Source organism: Xenia sp. Carnegie-2017, unplaced genomic scaffold (assembly GCF_021976095.1).
Source record: "Xenia sp. Carnegie-2017 unplaced genomic scaffold, XeniaSp_v1 HiC_scaffold_14, whole genome shotgun sequence".
In the NCBI taxonomy this organism is placed as follows: Eukaryota; Metazoa; Cnidaria; class Anthozoa; order Malacalcyonacea; family Xeniidae; genus Xenia; species Xenia sp. Carnegie-2017.
In genome coordinates this window covers 4,825,767-4,843,570 of record NW_025813447.1, presented here as the reverse complement: position 1 = coordinate 4,843,570, position 17,804 = coordinate 4,825,767, and the positions used below count along the sequence as shown (strand labels likewise).

Sequence of the window (17,804 nt, the reverse complement as noted above, 5' to 3'; positions counted from 1 at the left end):
ATTATTGAAATAAAACCATATTACCATAGATCCACTGTAGTTACAAAAGAATTGCAATATGCTGGCAGAGTATTGCAAAATTTTATATTAACTAAACAAATTGCACTGCTATAATATTGAGGGATGTCATAACAGTGTTTAAAAAGCAGTAGAAACTATTAAGTTTTAGTAAGAGTCTCATTATTTGAAAAGTAGCCAGATGAAAAAACAAGCATTTCAATATTGCACTATATTGCTGTATCATAAAGAGAATGCTATGGGAAAGAGGAAACCTGTCATAATCTTCGAATGAAATTGGGATTTTTCCCAGTTAAATTAGGGTAACTGTTAAGAGCGCAGTAATGACATTGAAGAGTGTTGTAGCAATTTTTATAAACTTCTAAAACATAGTGAACACAAAGTTTATCCGAGAAAGTTGTTTGAAAATCTTACAGTAGGTTCATGTAGCATGAAAGCGAGCCTTTCCTATAGATATTTGTAGTTAACAGCTGTATTCTGTAAAATCCTTGTTAAGTAGGAGTTTCGACTGAAATTTTAACAGATCTTCTGCAAACACTTGTCTTATAAAATTCAAGAGCAGTAACAGCTTTTCGTCATTATACTTTAACTATTGTTCTTACAGTTATTCGTGGCAACAGATCCATCCAGATTGGCACAGCGGTATGTGCTTGTTGTAATTTGTTTGCTCGTTGTTTGTTTCAATATAGCACTAACTTGTTGTTCAGTGTTCTTCAGATGCAGAGGATGAGAAGATTAAGAAGAAGATGTAGGTAGATGTTTGGTTGTTTTTGTTCTGCCCCTAACTTGTTCTTTAGGCTTTTTTCTGATGTGGAGGCCGAGAAGATCATAAAGAGGAAGTCAAGAGTGTAAGTGTGTCTGTTTCTGTTATTCATTAAAATCTGTTAATTTTTGTTTGTGTCTCTTATATAATGACTTGGCCAGCCATGGTCAATCAACATGTTTTACAGTAAGTTTAACCAATTATTTTTACTTAGTTTTGGACTGAGTATTAAAGAGATAAGTTTTTTGAAAAGACAAAATTCTTGACTTCGATGTTTCGGTGTTTGCAGATGATCGATCAATAAAATGTTTTATTTATGAACACACTATCACAACACATACACATAAATAAGTATTTGCAAAGTTCTACTTAAATTAGAGAGTTCCCTGCTCTCAGATTTAGGGAAGAAGTTCTACAAAAGTTAATGTCTTTCAAAATAGACTTCTGCCACCTATTTCGGAACAGCTTTGCACAAAATTTAACGTACCTTAATACAAGTAATAAGCTTAGCAAATACTATGTAAATCAAAGGATCGTATACATAAAATATACAGTGCGCTATTCAGGACATTATTCAAGCATTTCATACATTTATTCTACATCCTCAAATTATTTTAAATTTATTGTTAGATCTTGGCTTATAAAGGCATATTGAATGGTTGTGCAAAATAATAAACTTTATAGAAAGTGAACCGATTTTTTTTCATTCTAGTCTCTTGTTTTCGTTATGATTGACGTTGACAGTCAGTGTAGCCAGTGGGGTATTCAGCCCACAAGTTTTGGTCTTGCTATGTAAATTTTAGGTCATTAGCATAATTCATTTCTTTAGAAATCTGTTGATTTTACTGTGAGTGAACACAGAAAAATTAACAAAGCAGGACAAAATTTGCGGGCTGGCCATGCGAACGCCAAAAAGCATCGCCCATGAAACCTAAGTCTCATAGATAAATCTTGTAGAGGTTGAATGGCTCATTTGACGTCACAACAATTGGTCCAATGCAAAGGAAATTTGCATAAAAGAAAACATGTTTTTATGATGAATTTATGAGGTTTGGTACCAAAGCTTGCAAGAAATTCAATTGTGATTGAATGGACAAATTTTAGAGCGTCCAAAAAAAAAAGAATCCACATAATTAATTATGCATTCGATATAATTGTTATGAATAGTAAAGTAATTCGAAACAGTTAAATGAACTTTAGCTAACAGTTTTATGAACAGAGTTAGCACAAGGTAAAAATTACAGAAGGCTCATTCAAGTATACTGCGTCCTAACGGCCGCCATTATTCCAGCAAGATATTTAGGGGCTTTTCACTTGTTAGAGTTGTTTCCAATCCCTGCAATAACCTGACGTCATTACTTTGTAATGAAAGACTTCATGATGGTTTCCAATAGTTGCAACGAACACAGTAAACAGTAACGTGCATAACCTAGGCCCTGTTTTCATGAAACCGGAATGAAGTCAAAGCGGTACCAGATCATTTTGATTATAGTATTATTTATAATAGATGTTTACATGGGACCGTTACGAAAATGACTCAAAGCGGTCTGAAGTCATACCGCCTGCTGAACCGATCCGACTGAGTTAAGAACTGTATGAATTGAAACCGGTATCAATTAATGTAAACTCAAATTAACTTTCAGATTGGTCTGAAATGGCAATAACGCATTCCAACAAAAACAAATTACAAAAACAAAATGAATAGCAAGTGCAAAACTATCCTGCAAATGAGGCATTACACGAATAAGGATTTTTCGTGATTTCGTGCCGGTCCCATGTAAACATGCAACAAATTCTGATTTTCATTCCGGTTTGACTTTGTTCCGGTCTCATGTAAACAGGGCCTTAATTATCCAGGCGAAACAAATAGCTAATGTAGACTAAATTATTTTGTGAATCTTTCATATTAATTCATACACAATTATTTGAGGGGTTCCGTTTTTTTGGACACTTTGATCGTAAATCCTTAACTTAATCTTATGTACAAATTATGTCCGACACTCTTGCCTTAACAATGCTGAGATTTTCAAGCTCCAAAACAAGTTTACATGAAGTAGTGCCAAAATTGAGTTGGTAGTTTCAGAGAACAGATGCTTTCACAGCGAATTGAAAATCCTTGCAGATATCGAGCTCCAGTTCAATATCTTCAAGCTGATAATTCCTCCTCTGCGGAATTGGACACTTTACAATATTCACAGATGATCGATAACTGTGTACAACTAATACTCATTCATGTATCTTCTAATTCAATAGTTTTAGACTAAAATCAATTACATTTTGTAGAATATGAATGTGTTTGTAACCACCATCCCCATTACCAATCTTCCGCAGTCCTTGCACGAAAAATCTGAATCAAAGTTATTAAGGATGTTTGTTCAATGAAAAACGTGATAAAATATTCCGTACCTTTCTTTCTGAATAACTTTTTTTAATCAAAAGCTGAATAAACTCGTCGAACAAATTTTTCTCTGATGGTTATGCTTCTTTAATCAAATTTTAAGCTTTTTGGAATTAGGAATAGCTTGGAAAGCTGGTGGATTTGACAACATGTATTCTGGAATTGGTTCTTTGACTGTGTTTTCACCTATTGCAGGTAACTGAAGATTTGCCTGTGCCAATAAAGATAAGCAAATGGTCTAAAGATTTACTTTAATTCTGTAAATATTTCTGTGCTTACTGAGTATAGGAAAACTAATTTAGAAGAGATAAATCATAAATGCTAATAAATGAAAATTGCAGGCTGGGTAAGCTAATGTCTTTCATATTTGTGTAGCTACTTATTTGTAATTCTTATTTGCCAACTACGTACATTTCACTTCTACTCATTCATTTAGCTGCAACCTTTTCATGTACGCATGAACTTGTAAAGAGTATCGATAGATCATTAATGCAGATTCACATAGGACACCATCTGATGTCGTTATAAACATGATGGCAGCTTATATTGGAGAGTGTTGATAGATGAAATATATGAATGCATGAAGATGAATTAAACATAAAGCTATACAACTAGGTAAACAAAAAGGTAGACACAAAGTTAGCTGCAAAGGTAGACACAATAAGTAGACATAAAAGTGGTCACTTAGATAGACCGTACACAAAAGGCACACAAAAATAAGGCATAAAGGAACATTATAAAAGTACATATGAAGGAAGACACAAAGGTAAGCATGAAAGTAGGAGAAATTGTAGACAAGAGTGCACCAAGGTAGGCTTTAACAGTAGACACAAGGTTAAACATTATGGATGACATATAGGTAAGCAAAGATTTTGACAGAAAAGTAGACAAAAGTAACACATAAAATTAAAGATACGATTTGACGCAAAAGTAGACAAAATTTAAAACAAACGTAGAAAAATTTTGGACAAAACAGTACACACGCAGACACAGCAGTACACATAAAGATCAAAACCAAGGTAGACATAAAGAAAGAAACAAAGGTAGAGAAATATGTGCATTTTTTCCCCCCTTTCATGTTAAGTCGTCAGAATGAAATTTATTGTTCATGTTTGATATTTATAGAATGATTGTCCTTTTGCTTGTTTCGATCCTCATTGGAGAAGATCAAGGTCCATTTGGTGACCAGTCAAAATGGTCCACTTGGTGATCAGTACCAACGATAAGCCTTAGTATAACATTCTTGAAGTTAGCCATCTAGTCAAATGACTTTTGCATTAAACAGAACAGTGTATCTGATAATGTGTATCAAACGTTGCCCTCAATGTTATTAGTGGTGCTATGAATTTTTTTCATCTGCCCAATTTGAAAATAGAAAATCGGAGTTTATGTTCAGTCTCGACAGACGATGAAAAACAAGCTATAATGCACAAAAACAGTTATCAAATAATCTTTTTTACATCTGTACACGTATTACCATAATGAAGCATATCATCACCGTCAAAGTAGCTAAACGGGGTCACGATTTTTTTCAAAATTCACTTTCATGTTTGAATTAAACTTGAGGCTATATTTACAAATTCATTCATTGTTATTTAGAAAGATTCGAATAACTTGAGTAGTAAAATGTTTTAGTCAGCATATTTTTACGTCTTTTGATATTAATATCCAGCAAGTAATGATTGTCTCACGCTGACATGTTTTGATGTCAATAATTTGAAAGAAATTTACTTACTATTTTCAAGTTTAAATGCTTTGCTTTGCCTATAGTTCTTTGAAATGTAATAAATGGTTGAAGAGTTTAACGTATTGCAATAAATATAATATGAATACTATTGCTTAAATTAGGGCAGCGTGTACTCTTGCTGTGCTATTGAAGTATACAAAAACAGCCAAGAGAAAAGACGAAACGTTTTAAATAGTTCTCACAGCAAACAATTTTATGATAAATGCATAGCAAAATGAAACATTCTTTATAAACATACAGGGTTTGTGAAAAAAGACAGCATTTAATATTCATAATATCTGCTTTGTTTTACATCATAAAAGATGTATGGCCTTTGGCATTTCAGAATACATATCTTCGTGACTATTTGCATTTCAACTGTACGATTATAAGCCATTTTAAATTCCCAGTGGGCAAAAATCTTAAGGAAAATGCAATGCAGAATATGAAAGTTGTCCTTCTTTTACACCCCATACATGTCTTTGCTACGATAGAGTTAAAATATGTGTTATAAACATCAGCTGAATAGAAATCATAAAGTGTATCATTCTTATCATAACAATTCCAAAGATGCTTCAAATTCCGTTGCGCAAGTTAATTTGTCACATATCGCCAATTGATGCTTCTGCCGTTTATCTTCCAAGGATGTTTCTATCTTGCTTGGATATCAGATAAGTCATATTCTAAAAACAAGACCGTTTAAATCGCCGCTAGCTAAAGGTACGTTACATAAACAATGAACAAAAATCATGCAGGTTTACGATGTATAAACGTCTCAATGTATTTCATTAGTGATGCAAAGCATTTAGCAATTTACTCAAACATTACAAAGTTATCGTTAACTATACTTTAGAAAACCTGTAGGCTGTACCAGTTACTTTACAAGTAGCAATTAGTTATCTTTTTTTAAAGCGCGTGCTGAGTTATAAAATTTAGGTATGTGTACATGAGCAATTGATACAATTTTTTTCCAGCACGGAATCAATATAATTATTTCAAGATTAATGTGCTATATTTTTTTAAACTATAACGTGATTTTTTCTTTGAAAATTTGAAATCGCAGTATTTATAAAGACAAACTAAACATTTGTGATCTTTTAAACTCGTAAGATGATAGATCTATAAAGAACTCTATTTCGATATGGAGAATTTAACAAATACTTATTATTCATGGTTTGCCGTTTGTGTAATTCTATATGAATGAAAAACTTCCTGTTACAGGGAATTGCTAACTGATGCCAAGGTCTTTTATTTTAATCGAAAACGTTTTATACATAGAAAAGATATAGTTGAAGAGAGTAACAGTGTAAGATGAAATATATATTAGTATTCAATGAAGATACAGTTATTTTTTATACTCTGTCTTAGAGGTTTAGATTTTCAAACTACTTGACTCTCTATATAAAATTGAAATCATTAGAAAGCTTGAATACTCCGAAATGCCTAATTAACATTGTAAATTTTGCTATATTAACAATGTATTCTAGAAAGTAAATTAAAAATTCCTTAAAAATTTTACGTCAAGTTCTACCATTCCTTTCGCTCATATTCACCAAAAAATACTTTGTGTTTAAAGTATTTCGCTAGACGGCAAAATCTTTTTTCATGCGTAAAGGATTTATGCTCACTAATGTCACTAATTTCATGACAAATGAGTGACAATGAGTCTCACGTTAATATTTTGCACGCTTGTGTAAGTTGTGTTTACCTCTTGTTTTGAGCTTCCGATATCAGATGCGGAGTTTACAGATTATTTTCTGACAGACCAAAATACGAAATAGCAGAGTGTATCTAACTGTCGCGGGTCGCGGGTCGCAGGTAAAAAGTCGCGTGTCGCAGGTAAAAGTCGCGTGTCGCGGGTAAAGTCGCGTGTCTAAAAAACACTTTTTTTGCATGTAAAAGTTTGAAAGAAGTGGATGTTAAATTCTCAGGAATTCTTTATTTCTATGTATGCTCACTTGAATGTGCTCTATGATCAACGCTCTCTGCTGTCAACATTAAAATATGTCACCTGTGCTTTGGATATTTGAGATTTGTGTTTGTTATACTTATCGAAATATACAAAACGATGCGTTATTAATTATTTATTAGTTACGAGGAATTATTATTAGTTACGGAATTATTATTAGTTACGAGGGTCGTTAAATTCTCTTAGTATTAAAGTTGTCAAACCCAGTTCATAAATTATAAAATAGGGTTTATTTATATGTGTAACTTGCACTTTCTCACGATTATAAATTTGCTTTTCTCAAGCAACTAAGTTCTTCATTACCATTGAAAGAGTTGTATCCAAATGAATCTTAAATGGTTAGTGATGCTTGGAATGAAAAGCTAACTATGTTTTCGATAGTGATTAGTGGATTTATTTTCACGTATTTATATCAACATTATATTTGGATACATAGAACAAAGACACATTGCCTATGAATCAGGATTTTACGCAACGCTTATGAGGTATTTCTATTGACAACAGAGAACGTGTATCTTACAGACACTGGCTCTAAGTGCATAGCACAGTCATAACAAATATTAGCCAGTAATTCAGGATTTATTTGTATACAACTCATGTAATGGATATAAAATATATTATTGCTAAGTAAAAGAAACTTTCCAATCGTGCGCAAGGAAAAATGGAAGCCGCGGTTTTACTTATATCATCTATCCATAGCTTATGAATTATGATCCTAAACGAAATGTGTTTACAACTTGAAGAGGATGTACGGAGTTTTCAACGATAATGTCCTCAACTTTGCAGCCTCTAATTATAGAATTTACATACTTGATACATTGTGTGTATCATAAGTATAACTTACACTTACCGACTATTGGAAAGTTGCGTTTCTCTTATAACTCTAAGTAATTCAATTTCCAATGCATACGAATTTTTACATTTAGCAATGCTATTCAATATCTTCTAAGTGTCATGTTAAGTTTTTAACAACATGTCTAGTTGTACACGAGTAATTCCTTGACTTGTTGACGGTTGGTAAGCACACAACTATATGCACGATTACAGCAATAAAGTTCTTTAAAGTTTAAATCCAACACATGTATGATAGTTATAAAAGACACAATTACACAAATCTTAATTATCCAAAGCACCAGTGACGTATTTTAATGTTGACTGCAGAGAACGTCGATTCATAAAGAACATTCAAGTGGGCATGCATAGAAATAACGAAGTTAATAATTCTGGAGAATTTAACATCGACTGCTTTCAAACTCTTCCATGCAAAAAAGTGTTTTTTAGACCTGCGACTTTACCCGCGACACGCGACTTTTTTCCCATATTTTCCATTGCTCTGCAAAGTTTATCTTTGAAATGCAAACAATTTTTCGTGTCGTAACGATAATATCACAATTAAGTCATGTTTTTTAATGTTGGTGATTTATTAATTAATCTTGGTATCTTCTTTCATAGTGTCGGAAAACATGGCAAGCTTAAACAATTATTGATGTCATGAAAAAGCGTCAATATTTCCAAAAAATACCACTACATCAGGATGATACTGATGATGCTGAAATTTTAAACAATCTTGGTGTACAGTATTATAAGAATGGCAAATATGACAAAGCTAAAGAATGTTACGAAAAATCACTAAAAATTCGTAAGAATTCATTAGGTCCGGATCATGTTGAATTAACTGATATTTTAACCAATCTTGGTGATGTTTACTTTAAAAGTGGAGGTTATGACAAAGCAAAGGAACTTCAAGAAAAAGCTCTAGACATTCGTAAAAGGTTTCTAGATCCAGATCATGTTGATGTTGCTCAGTCGTTAAACAAAATTGGTGTAGTGTATTATAGCAAGGACGAGTATGACAAAGCGAAAGAATGTTTTGAAGAGTCCATAAGAATTTATAAAAATTCATTTGGTACCGATCATGCTCAAGTAGCTGAAGTTTTAATCAATCTTGGTGATGTCTATTTTAAAACTGAAGACTATGGCAACGCAAAGGAAATTCAAGAAAAAGCTCTAGAAATTCGTAAAACTTCTCTGGGTCCAGATCATGTTCATGTTGCTCAGTCTTTAAACAGAGTTGGTGTAGTGTGTTATACCAATGGCGAGTATGACAAAGCTAAACAATGTTTTGAAGAATCACAAAAAATTTTTAATAAATTATTACGTCATGATCATGCTCAAGTCGCCACTGTTTTAAACAACCTTGGCAATGTATATTTGAAAGCTGGAGAATATAAAAAAGCTAAAGAGTCTCATGCAAAAGCTCTAAGAATTCGTAAAAAAACATTACAGGCAGATCATTTTGATACTGCTTTGTCTTTTAAAAACATTGGTGTGTTGTATGAAAATACTAGAGAACATGACAAAGCTAATAAGTTTCTTAAAGAAGCTCTAAGAATTTATGAAAAATCAATAGATCTACATCATGTTCAAGTCGCTAAAATTTTGAAGAACCTTGGTGATGTCTATTGGAAAACTGGCCGATATGACAAAGCTAAAGAGTTTCATGAGAAAAACCTGAATATTCGTAAAAAGTATTTAGGTTCAGATCACGTTGATGTTGCCAAGTCTTTGAACAGTGTTGGTAATGTGCATTATATCAATTGTGAATTTGATAAAGCTAAAGAATGTTATAAAGAATCGCTAGAAATTCGTAAAACATCATTACGTCCAGATCATGTTTACATCGCTACGATTTTAAACAATCTTGGTAATATCTATTTTAAAACAGGAGAAAATAATAAAGCCAAAGAGTTTCATGAAAAAGCTCTGGAAATTCGTAAAACATCTTTAGGTTTAGAACATGTTGACGTTGCTCAGTCTTTAATCAGTTTTGCTAATGTGTGTTATACCAATGGCGAGTATGACAAAGCTAAAGACGGTTATGAAAAATCATTAGAAATTCGTAAAAAATTACTACATCCTAATGATGTTTACGTCGCTACTGTTTTAAACAATCTTGGCAATGTCTATTCTAAAACTGGAGAATATGACAAAGCTGAAGAGTTTTATGAAAAAGCCTTAGAAATTTGTAAGAATTCTTTAGGTACAGACTACGTTCAAATAACTAAAATTTTAAACAACCTTGGTGATGTCTATTTGAAAAGTGGAAAATACGAAAAAGCTAAAGAGTGTCTCAAAACAGCCATAGAAATTCGTAAATATTTTTTAGGTCCAGATCATTTTGCTGTTGCTGAGCCTTTAGAAAGTCTTGGTTTAGTATATGAGGAGGTGGGAAAATATAAAAAGGCCAAACAATTCTACGAAAAAGCTCTTGACATTCGTAAAAAAGAATTAAGTTCAGATAATGTTGGTGTAAAGTCCTTAAACTGTTTGGATATTGTGCATTATCGCAAGTATAACAAAGCTAATGAATGCAATGCAGAATCACTGGAATTTTGTGAAAATCATTACGTACAGATCATTTTCAAGCTGGTAATGTTTTAAACCATCTTGGTAATGTATATTTGAAAACTGGTAAATATGAAAAAGCGAAAGGATTTTATGACAAAGCTCTGGAAATTCGTAAAAAATCTTTAGGGTCAGATCATGTTGATATTGCTGAGACTTTAAAAAGTCTTAGTTTAGTTTACAAGAAAACTGGAGAATATGACAAGGCCAAAGAGTTTTATGAAGAAGCGCTGGAAATTCAGAAAAAATCATTTGGTCCACGTCATGCTGATACTACTAATTCATTGAACCATTTTGGTACAATTTTGGAAGATGATGAAGCTGAAGAATTCCATGACAAAGCTCAAAATAACTTAGCAAGACCGCATGATGTTAATGTCGCCGTGTCTCCAAACAACTATTGTGGTACGTGTTGTTTATTTGAATTTTAGAATGTGATAATCTAAGAAATTTTATAATTGGGCTTGCAAACTTTCATATCATTTACGATAAAATTAAAAGGTGTAAAATGTTTTTTGAAATTATGCGAACATTTCAGGGTTTTTATTTTTTACTTTGTCGTTGAGAGCCGTTGTCAAACAGTAAAAGATTTCCACATTTTTAAGTAGCTACTTGATAAAGTCAAGTACGAATTTGAAATTTTCTTTAAAATTAAGTATGAAATATACAAGCAATCGTAATACAATATCACAAACACCATTGTCTGACGTGTGGAAGTTCTTGTTAAACAAAACACTTGAAGTAAAAGTACTTAAAGTATGTCTTACGTTGAACACAAAATATTTTAAACATTTATACTTATTCGAGAGCATATACCTAAGAAACGAGTTTTCATACTTTACTTTGCTACCAGTATATGATTGTACATTGTAAAAGTTTTAGGACATTTTTTAAATGAATGAAATTTAGTAAGAAAGGCGAGTTTTTGAAGTCCAGACGGTTGTATTATTACCCTTGTTAATTTAAGAAATGCATCAAGCCATTAAACTTCACGTATTAATACAGGTAGTAGCTTCGACATTTCTCAGTAATTGTTACTGATATGACGAGTAGCAGTTCCTGTTTCACTGCGATACATGATTGATATCACCAGGCTGTATGTTTTATGACTATTGATATTATTCAATATTAAAAATGTCCTTTAGTTTTTAGTTGGTATAGTCTCTTGCATGGCTTGCTTAAAATTCTTTCATTCTTTCCCCATATGTTTACAAGGCCTAGGTCAAGGTATTTGCAATGGATGGCGACAAACAGAAACTCTTTTCCTTGTATGCGTAGAGTTAATGTTGTATCCTCTATGGCATGCGGCACTATTCTAAAGGAAAATGAAATTTTCACCACGCTTATTTCTCCTATCTTGCAGAAGACTGCAACAAATGAGCCATGATTTTTTCTCATTATGCTTACTCTGGGAAAAAGACATTTGGGGGAGCTGGCTCTCTTTTACTCTTTTGACAATTGTTATCTCTTCAGTGATAAGTTCAAAAACTGTTTTATCTGAAAACAGCACTTTTTTCTTTTGTTCCTCTAACCAGGCTTTTCTATCAAATTCCTTCTCTTTTTCCCTCTTTTCCACTCTATTTTAGTTTGTCAGAATATTTTTATTTAAACTGGAAAGCGGAAATATATATATATTTTTTAATATATGTTAGTTATACATTAGACTCGACTGTGCATATGGACACTCTGCATTTCATGTTAACACATCATTTGTTCTCAACTGAGCATAAAAAATAATATGTTTGTGGATGAAGATCGTCCAGATTTTTAGAGTCCTGAGAAGGACAGTAGGTATTGATAAAGACTGACGTTTCGACAACCTTAGCGGTAGTCATCTTCAGAGTCAAATGACTACCGCTAAGGTTGTCGAAACGTCAATCTACATCAATACCAACAGTCTTTCTCAGGACTCTACTAGCCTGGGCGATCTTCATCCTCAGACATGTTACGATACTTCCTGGTTCAAACCATTCACTTTATAAAAAATAATGTTGAGCATTTTCCACAGTACTGTATGTCTTATGCTTATCATTAAATGATTTTCGTTGTTATGTTGTAGATTTGCCCACAAATGATGTTGCTGATGCTGTGTAAAAAGTAACTTTACGTGGCGCTCAAGAAAGTGAACATGGTATCTGTACTTGTTTAGCATTGTCTAAACGTTTCATTGACTAATTTTGTAGATAATACCAATAAATGAAATTTTTTTAAAAGAATAATTAATGAGAGCAATATTCGCTTATTTTCAGATACAATCAAAACTACTTCATGAGAAAATGTGTTCAACAATGAGATACCACAGTGAAATACAAGAGATAAAACAAAGCAATACAAACTTTTAACTGAACCAATTCATCATCATCATCATATCTTTTCGCGCCAGGGCGATCCAAACTCGGGCTGGAAGTTTGGAAGTGTTGCGCGTGTTGTAGCAATCAGTCGAAATCAGAGACGGCACGTGAAGCCTTGCTACTTGTCCCCACTGAACCAATTATACCATACACAGTCTTTTTTAAAAAGAAGTTAAAACATACATAAGGATCCAGCCCTTGCAACATTTGCAAAGTCAACAACATTTGATAAGCATAGATTGCCTTGATACTCAGAATAAAAAATGTAAATATAGTTATCGATCGTTTATACATGATGTATCAAACCTTAAATTAACCTACTGTAAAATTTCAATGCATGATCACTATGCTTATCCTACTGGTTCATTGTTGTAAATTTTTATTTTGTTATAAATTACATGCAAATTCTAGGAACAGAAAATGTTTTGTTTTGAAATGCTTGTTACAAAGAAAGTAATATGTGTACGTAGCTGACGATATTGTATACACCAGTGGGCTTAGTATAGTGATAGGTATTGAAACCATACTGCAATATTTTCTGAAGGTCTTCTTTTTTATACACGCTATATGAGTATAATTACCTCTATGAAAAAATATGAAATATCTTATTTGTATATTATGAGATGACATCGTTCTTTAAGTTCTTTTGCTATAAATGCATGACTTATAATTACTACAATAATTTTTTAATACGAATAAATAGTCATACATTTTTTACAAACCTAACTAGTGGCGTACAAGTAAAAAGCTCTTATGAAAGAGAAGCAAAACGAAAATTTTGCAATTTAAATCTTGTAATTCAATAAATGTAATCTATTTTCTAAATATGTATATTCAGCTCTATTAATTTTCTGTGTTGAATGCAGCTAATAAAACGTGTTTTATAACTTATTGTACAACAAATAATTCACCCTCAAAATCGCAGGAAATGCTGTTTCCAAGTTCTGGATTTCAAAATTTTAACAAGTAATATTAATAGTAAAGTAAATGGTTTGAACCCGGGAGTATCGTTACATGTTTGTAAATGTAGATCGTCCAGGTTGGTATAGTCCTGAGAAGGACTGTTTTTGTTGTTGTTCAGAGTCAAATGAGGAGTAAACGTCAGGTTAACCGTATTTTGGCGTATGCGTCTGACGTTGCTTGCAAAACGTAACACATTTCCTGTACACACAATACAATGACGTAAGAACCAGATAACACACATTTCTTGTACACACAATACAATTACGTAAGAACCAGATAACACACATTTCCTGTACACACAATACAATGACGTAAGAACCAGATAACAAATACGGCTAACCTGACGTTTACTCCTCATTTGACTTTGAAGATGACTACCGCTAAGGTTGTCGAAACGTCAGTGAACAACAACAAAAACAGTCCTTCTCAGGACTATACCAACCTGGACGATCTACATTTACAAACATAAATAGTAAACTAGTAACATAAACAGTAACTCCCTCGACATGGGTAAGCGGGAGTTACCGTTTTTCATGGCTATGCCATTGTCACTAAATAATGCTTATTATGTTGTAGATTTGCGACAAATAATGTTGCTGATGCGTCGTACAAAGTAACTTTATGTGACACTCAAAAAAGTGACCAAGGTACTGTATGTGTACTTGTTTAGCATTGTCGAAATGTTTCACGTAAAAATGTTTGTAAATAATACTAATAATCATAAGAAGTCATAGTTGAATTTTTTGTTATCCTCATGTATGATCAAAGTAAAAAAATTTCAGGATTTAAAAATACGGAAAGAAAAAATCATGTATTTACTCCTACTAATTCACCAATTTAAAAATAGTTTATGCTTCTAAAAATTTTTCTTTCACTTTTTTCGTTAATGACAAGGTGCTTTCTACGTGGTATTTTTCTTTAAACAGAATTTAAAAACCACGGTATTCGTAAATCAGAATTTTAAAAATTGTAAAATTTTAAGCGTTGACAAATGCTTTTTTGTGTTTATTGGGACCACTACAAACAGTACATTGAATATTTTTCTCTGTGTTTATGCATGTGTACTTATTTCAGTGTATACAATCCAGTAGCAGCGTCGTTAAATGATGCTTTTCGCATCAAAAGTCAGATTTGACATATAATAATTCTTCTGATTTTGCACAACTTCTTTTGCAATTGTTGGTTAAAATCGTTCTTACTTTTTTTCTTGTTATGTATTGAAGTGATCATTTTTTTGTTCGTATTAGCAAATAAATCAACCTACATATTATCATTGCAATTTTCGTTCCTACATCAATCAGTTGAGATATTTGATATTGCTCAAAGAGAGATTTAATTTTGTTTGTTGTAGAATTATTCTTTTATTTTATCATTGTGATAAAGTAAATAAGGAACCTTTTTTAAAAAAAAATGTTTCTTTGATTTATTTGAAATAGTTTAAAAAGTTTTGTTATTATTAGTTAACTCAGGTTAATTATTTGAAATAGTTTAAAATATTTTATTTGAAATAGTTTAAAAAGTTTTGTTATTATTAGTTAACTCAGGTTAATTATTTAAGAGCAAGTAAGAGCAAGTAAGAGAGGTAGCAGTGCTACATTTTTTAAATGAAAAAAGAGCAAGTAAGAACGGTAGCAGTGCTACATTTTTTAAATGAAACAAACTAGAGTATGAACCAGTGTTTCGAATTCAACTGATGAAATGTTCGAAATATGATAAGCATAGGCTGTCTTGAACCTAAATGAAATGCTCAGAACGAATAAAATGTAAATTTACTTATCCATCTAATCTATAAACCTGATATATCAAATACGATGATAATCCCACACGTTCATTGTTGTGAATCTTTTTGGTCACAAATTATATGCAATTTTCAGGAAAAGAAGCGATTTATTGCTTAAAACAAAGATAGTAATGCGTGCTCGTATCTGACAATGTTTTATGCATGCAACAGTGGGCTTACAATAGTGACAGGCATTGAGACATTTGCAATACTATATTTTTCATACATCGTTCTTTTTTTATAAACTAAGTATGGTTAAAATTAATTCTACAAGGAAAAGTAAATTTTTTATTTGTATGTTATGAAATAACATTCTTCTTTTGTTAATAATGTAATGTCGTGGTTACTATAATAATTATTTTCCAATGTAAATACATAGCTACATAAATTTTTTTACAAACCTCTCTTAACAAACCATTTTTGCCAATCTAGTGGCCTACATATAAAATGCTGTTAAAGAGCAGGTAAAACGATTATTTTGCTATTCAACTAAGCAGACCATAGTTAAATGTAATCTCCTCGTAAATATATATTTTATTAGCTTGATAAATTTTGTTTTTTCGGTTAAATTAAATGTTTTTTCCATTATTCGTAAAACAACTTCATAACTTTGTTGATTTTGGTGAGTAGCTAAAATTTCAAATTGTTGCTTTAACTGTAAACATATTTTCGTATAAATGCAGAAGCAATCATTAAGCTGGAGGACTTTTAGAAACACCGTATTAATTTCAGTGTTTACGAAAGAATGTTCAATTACGTTATTGAGAACGACATTTAAATGGTCCTCACTTGCAACAAAAACATAAGCATGAACATAAACAGAATAATATGCATATGTTTATTTCACAAGTGAGGATCATGCTCTACCCGTTAGTTTATTCATTTAGCTTAATGCAAGTTCCTTATCCTCAGAGGACTATCGTTACGCACATTGAACACACAATCAGCTACATGGTTAAAATATTCTTTATAACAAGGAAGTGTAGTCAATAAAGCCATACAAGTCGCAACGTGTTTATAAAAGGACCATGGTCACTGTAAGACTAACCACTATACCATCTAAAAAAAGTGTTAGAATACAAGCGTTCTAAATCAAAGCCCCCCAAGAAGATTATCTTGCAGTGGCAGAAACATGAGGAGTTAATGGAGGAAGCGTTATGGCTACGTTTGTTAGCTAAAGAAAAGAAAGGCTCAATAACTGTTAAAAAACGTACTTCAATTAAGGTTTGGTTATATGAACATGTTTTCTACGATTTCATAACAGTGAAATCATAAACACACGAGCTTAAATTGTGGATGAAATGTATTGTTGTAATGACAACAGATATATTTAACTACAACGTACCACCGAGGATGTTGTGAAAATGGTTATCAACACATCCGCATTCACATCATTTTCACAACTTCATGTTTACTAAATCTCTCTTTTCTTTTTGTCGTAAATGACTGAGTTAAAGATGTCATGTAAGGACAACAAACTTGTTTAAATGTTGCTCTTAAACATTCGTTCACGAGCATGACCATTCGTGTGGCTTTTCAAAAACTCCGTTTTATTTTACTGAACGTTTTCTATTTAATCACATTGTTGCCTCGCGATCTTTTGTTATTACAGGGACGTTTAGTGACGAATTTTCCTCATCAATATATTCATTTCGGACGCTTGACTAAATATTCCTCATCAATATATTCATTAGGGACTATTAGACTAAATATCCCTCATCAATAAGACAATACGCCTATATTGTTTTCAAATTTTATTTTCGGCATGTAGAAACTGCTTCAGCTTGAATCTTAACTTTTTCACGGCTGAATCATTTTCAATTCTGCCAAATGAAAACGATCAATAGTATGATGTCTTCGGCAAGTCCTTTAAAACCCATAATACTTCGAGGGCAAGTTTACCAAGTCGAAAGTCCTCTTGCTCCACTGTTGTTACATCGTTAATTCATCAGATTCAGACATGAGTAAATCTGTCGACCTATAGTTCAAGATTTCCAAACTTGCGTTATTACAAACCTTAGTGCCCCACAATTTATGTCGTTGAGTGCTAACAGAAATCGTCTTTCCCTCACGTGAGAAACTTTCCTGTCACTTACTTGGGAAAACCAGTAATGAACCATCAACTTCAACAATAATGAAAATACAATATGTATTTGCAAAGCAAGGTTCACTTCAGTCTAATGCCCTCCGTAACCATGTGATTACAAAGTAAACGCATGCTAATTTTAAAGGGATATTATTGATTAAGCGTGTGCTTAAGCCTCGAGAGGCTGCGACTTGGACTTTTACTAAACCCCCCTCGGTTTTCGGGACATTTAATCACTAATGTCCCCAAAAACATGCGTTTACTTATAATAAGGAAAGGTTCCAAATTGCAGTCATGTTGGTAAAATTCCTAGTTGGCTAGGGGCGTCTATTGGAGGGGCGGTTA

At 32.4% G+C, this 17,804-nt stretch overlaps 1 protein-coding gene across 2 annotated transcripts; it reads left to right on the top strand.

Moving 5' to 3' along the window:
* The first annotated feature begins 5,490 nt into the window (after nt 1-5,490).
* On the top strand, nt 5,491-13,517 carry LOC124434959 (nephrocystin-3-like). 2 transcript variants are annotated; one of them, XM_046984915.1, is made up of 4 exons: nt 5,491-5,625; nt 8,327-10,684; nt 12,339-12,410; nt 12,529-13,517. In XM_046984915.1, the coding sequence occupies exon 2, from the start codon at nt 8,366-8,368 to the stop codon at nt 10,313-10,315; it is 1,950 nt and encodes a 649-aa protein (XP_046840871.1). In that variant the 5' UTR covers nt 5,491-5,625; nt 8,327-8,365; the 3' UTR covers nt 10,316-10,684; nt 12,339-12,410; nt 12,529-13,517. The 2 variants fall into 2 exon arrangements, with proteins under 2 accessions (XP_046840871.1, XP_046840872.1); XM_046984916.1 differs by lacking the exon at nt 12,339-12,410.
* The last annotated feature ends 4,287 nt before the right edge of the window (nt 13,518-17,804 follow it).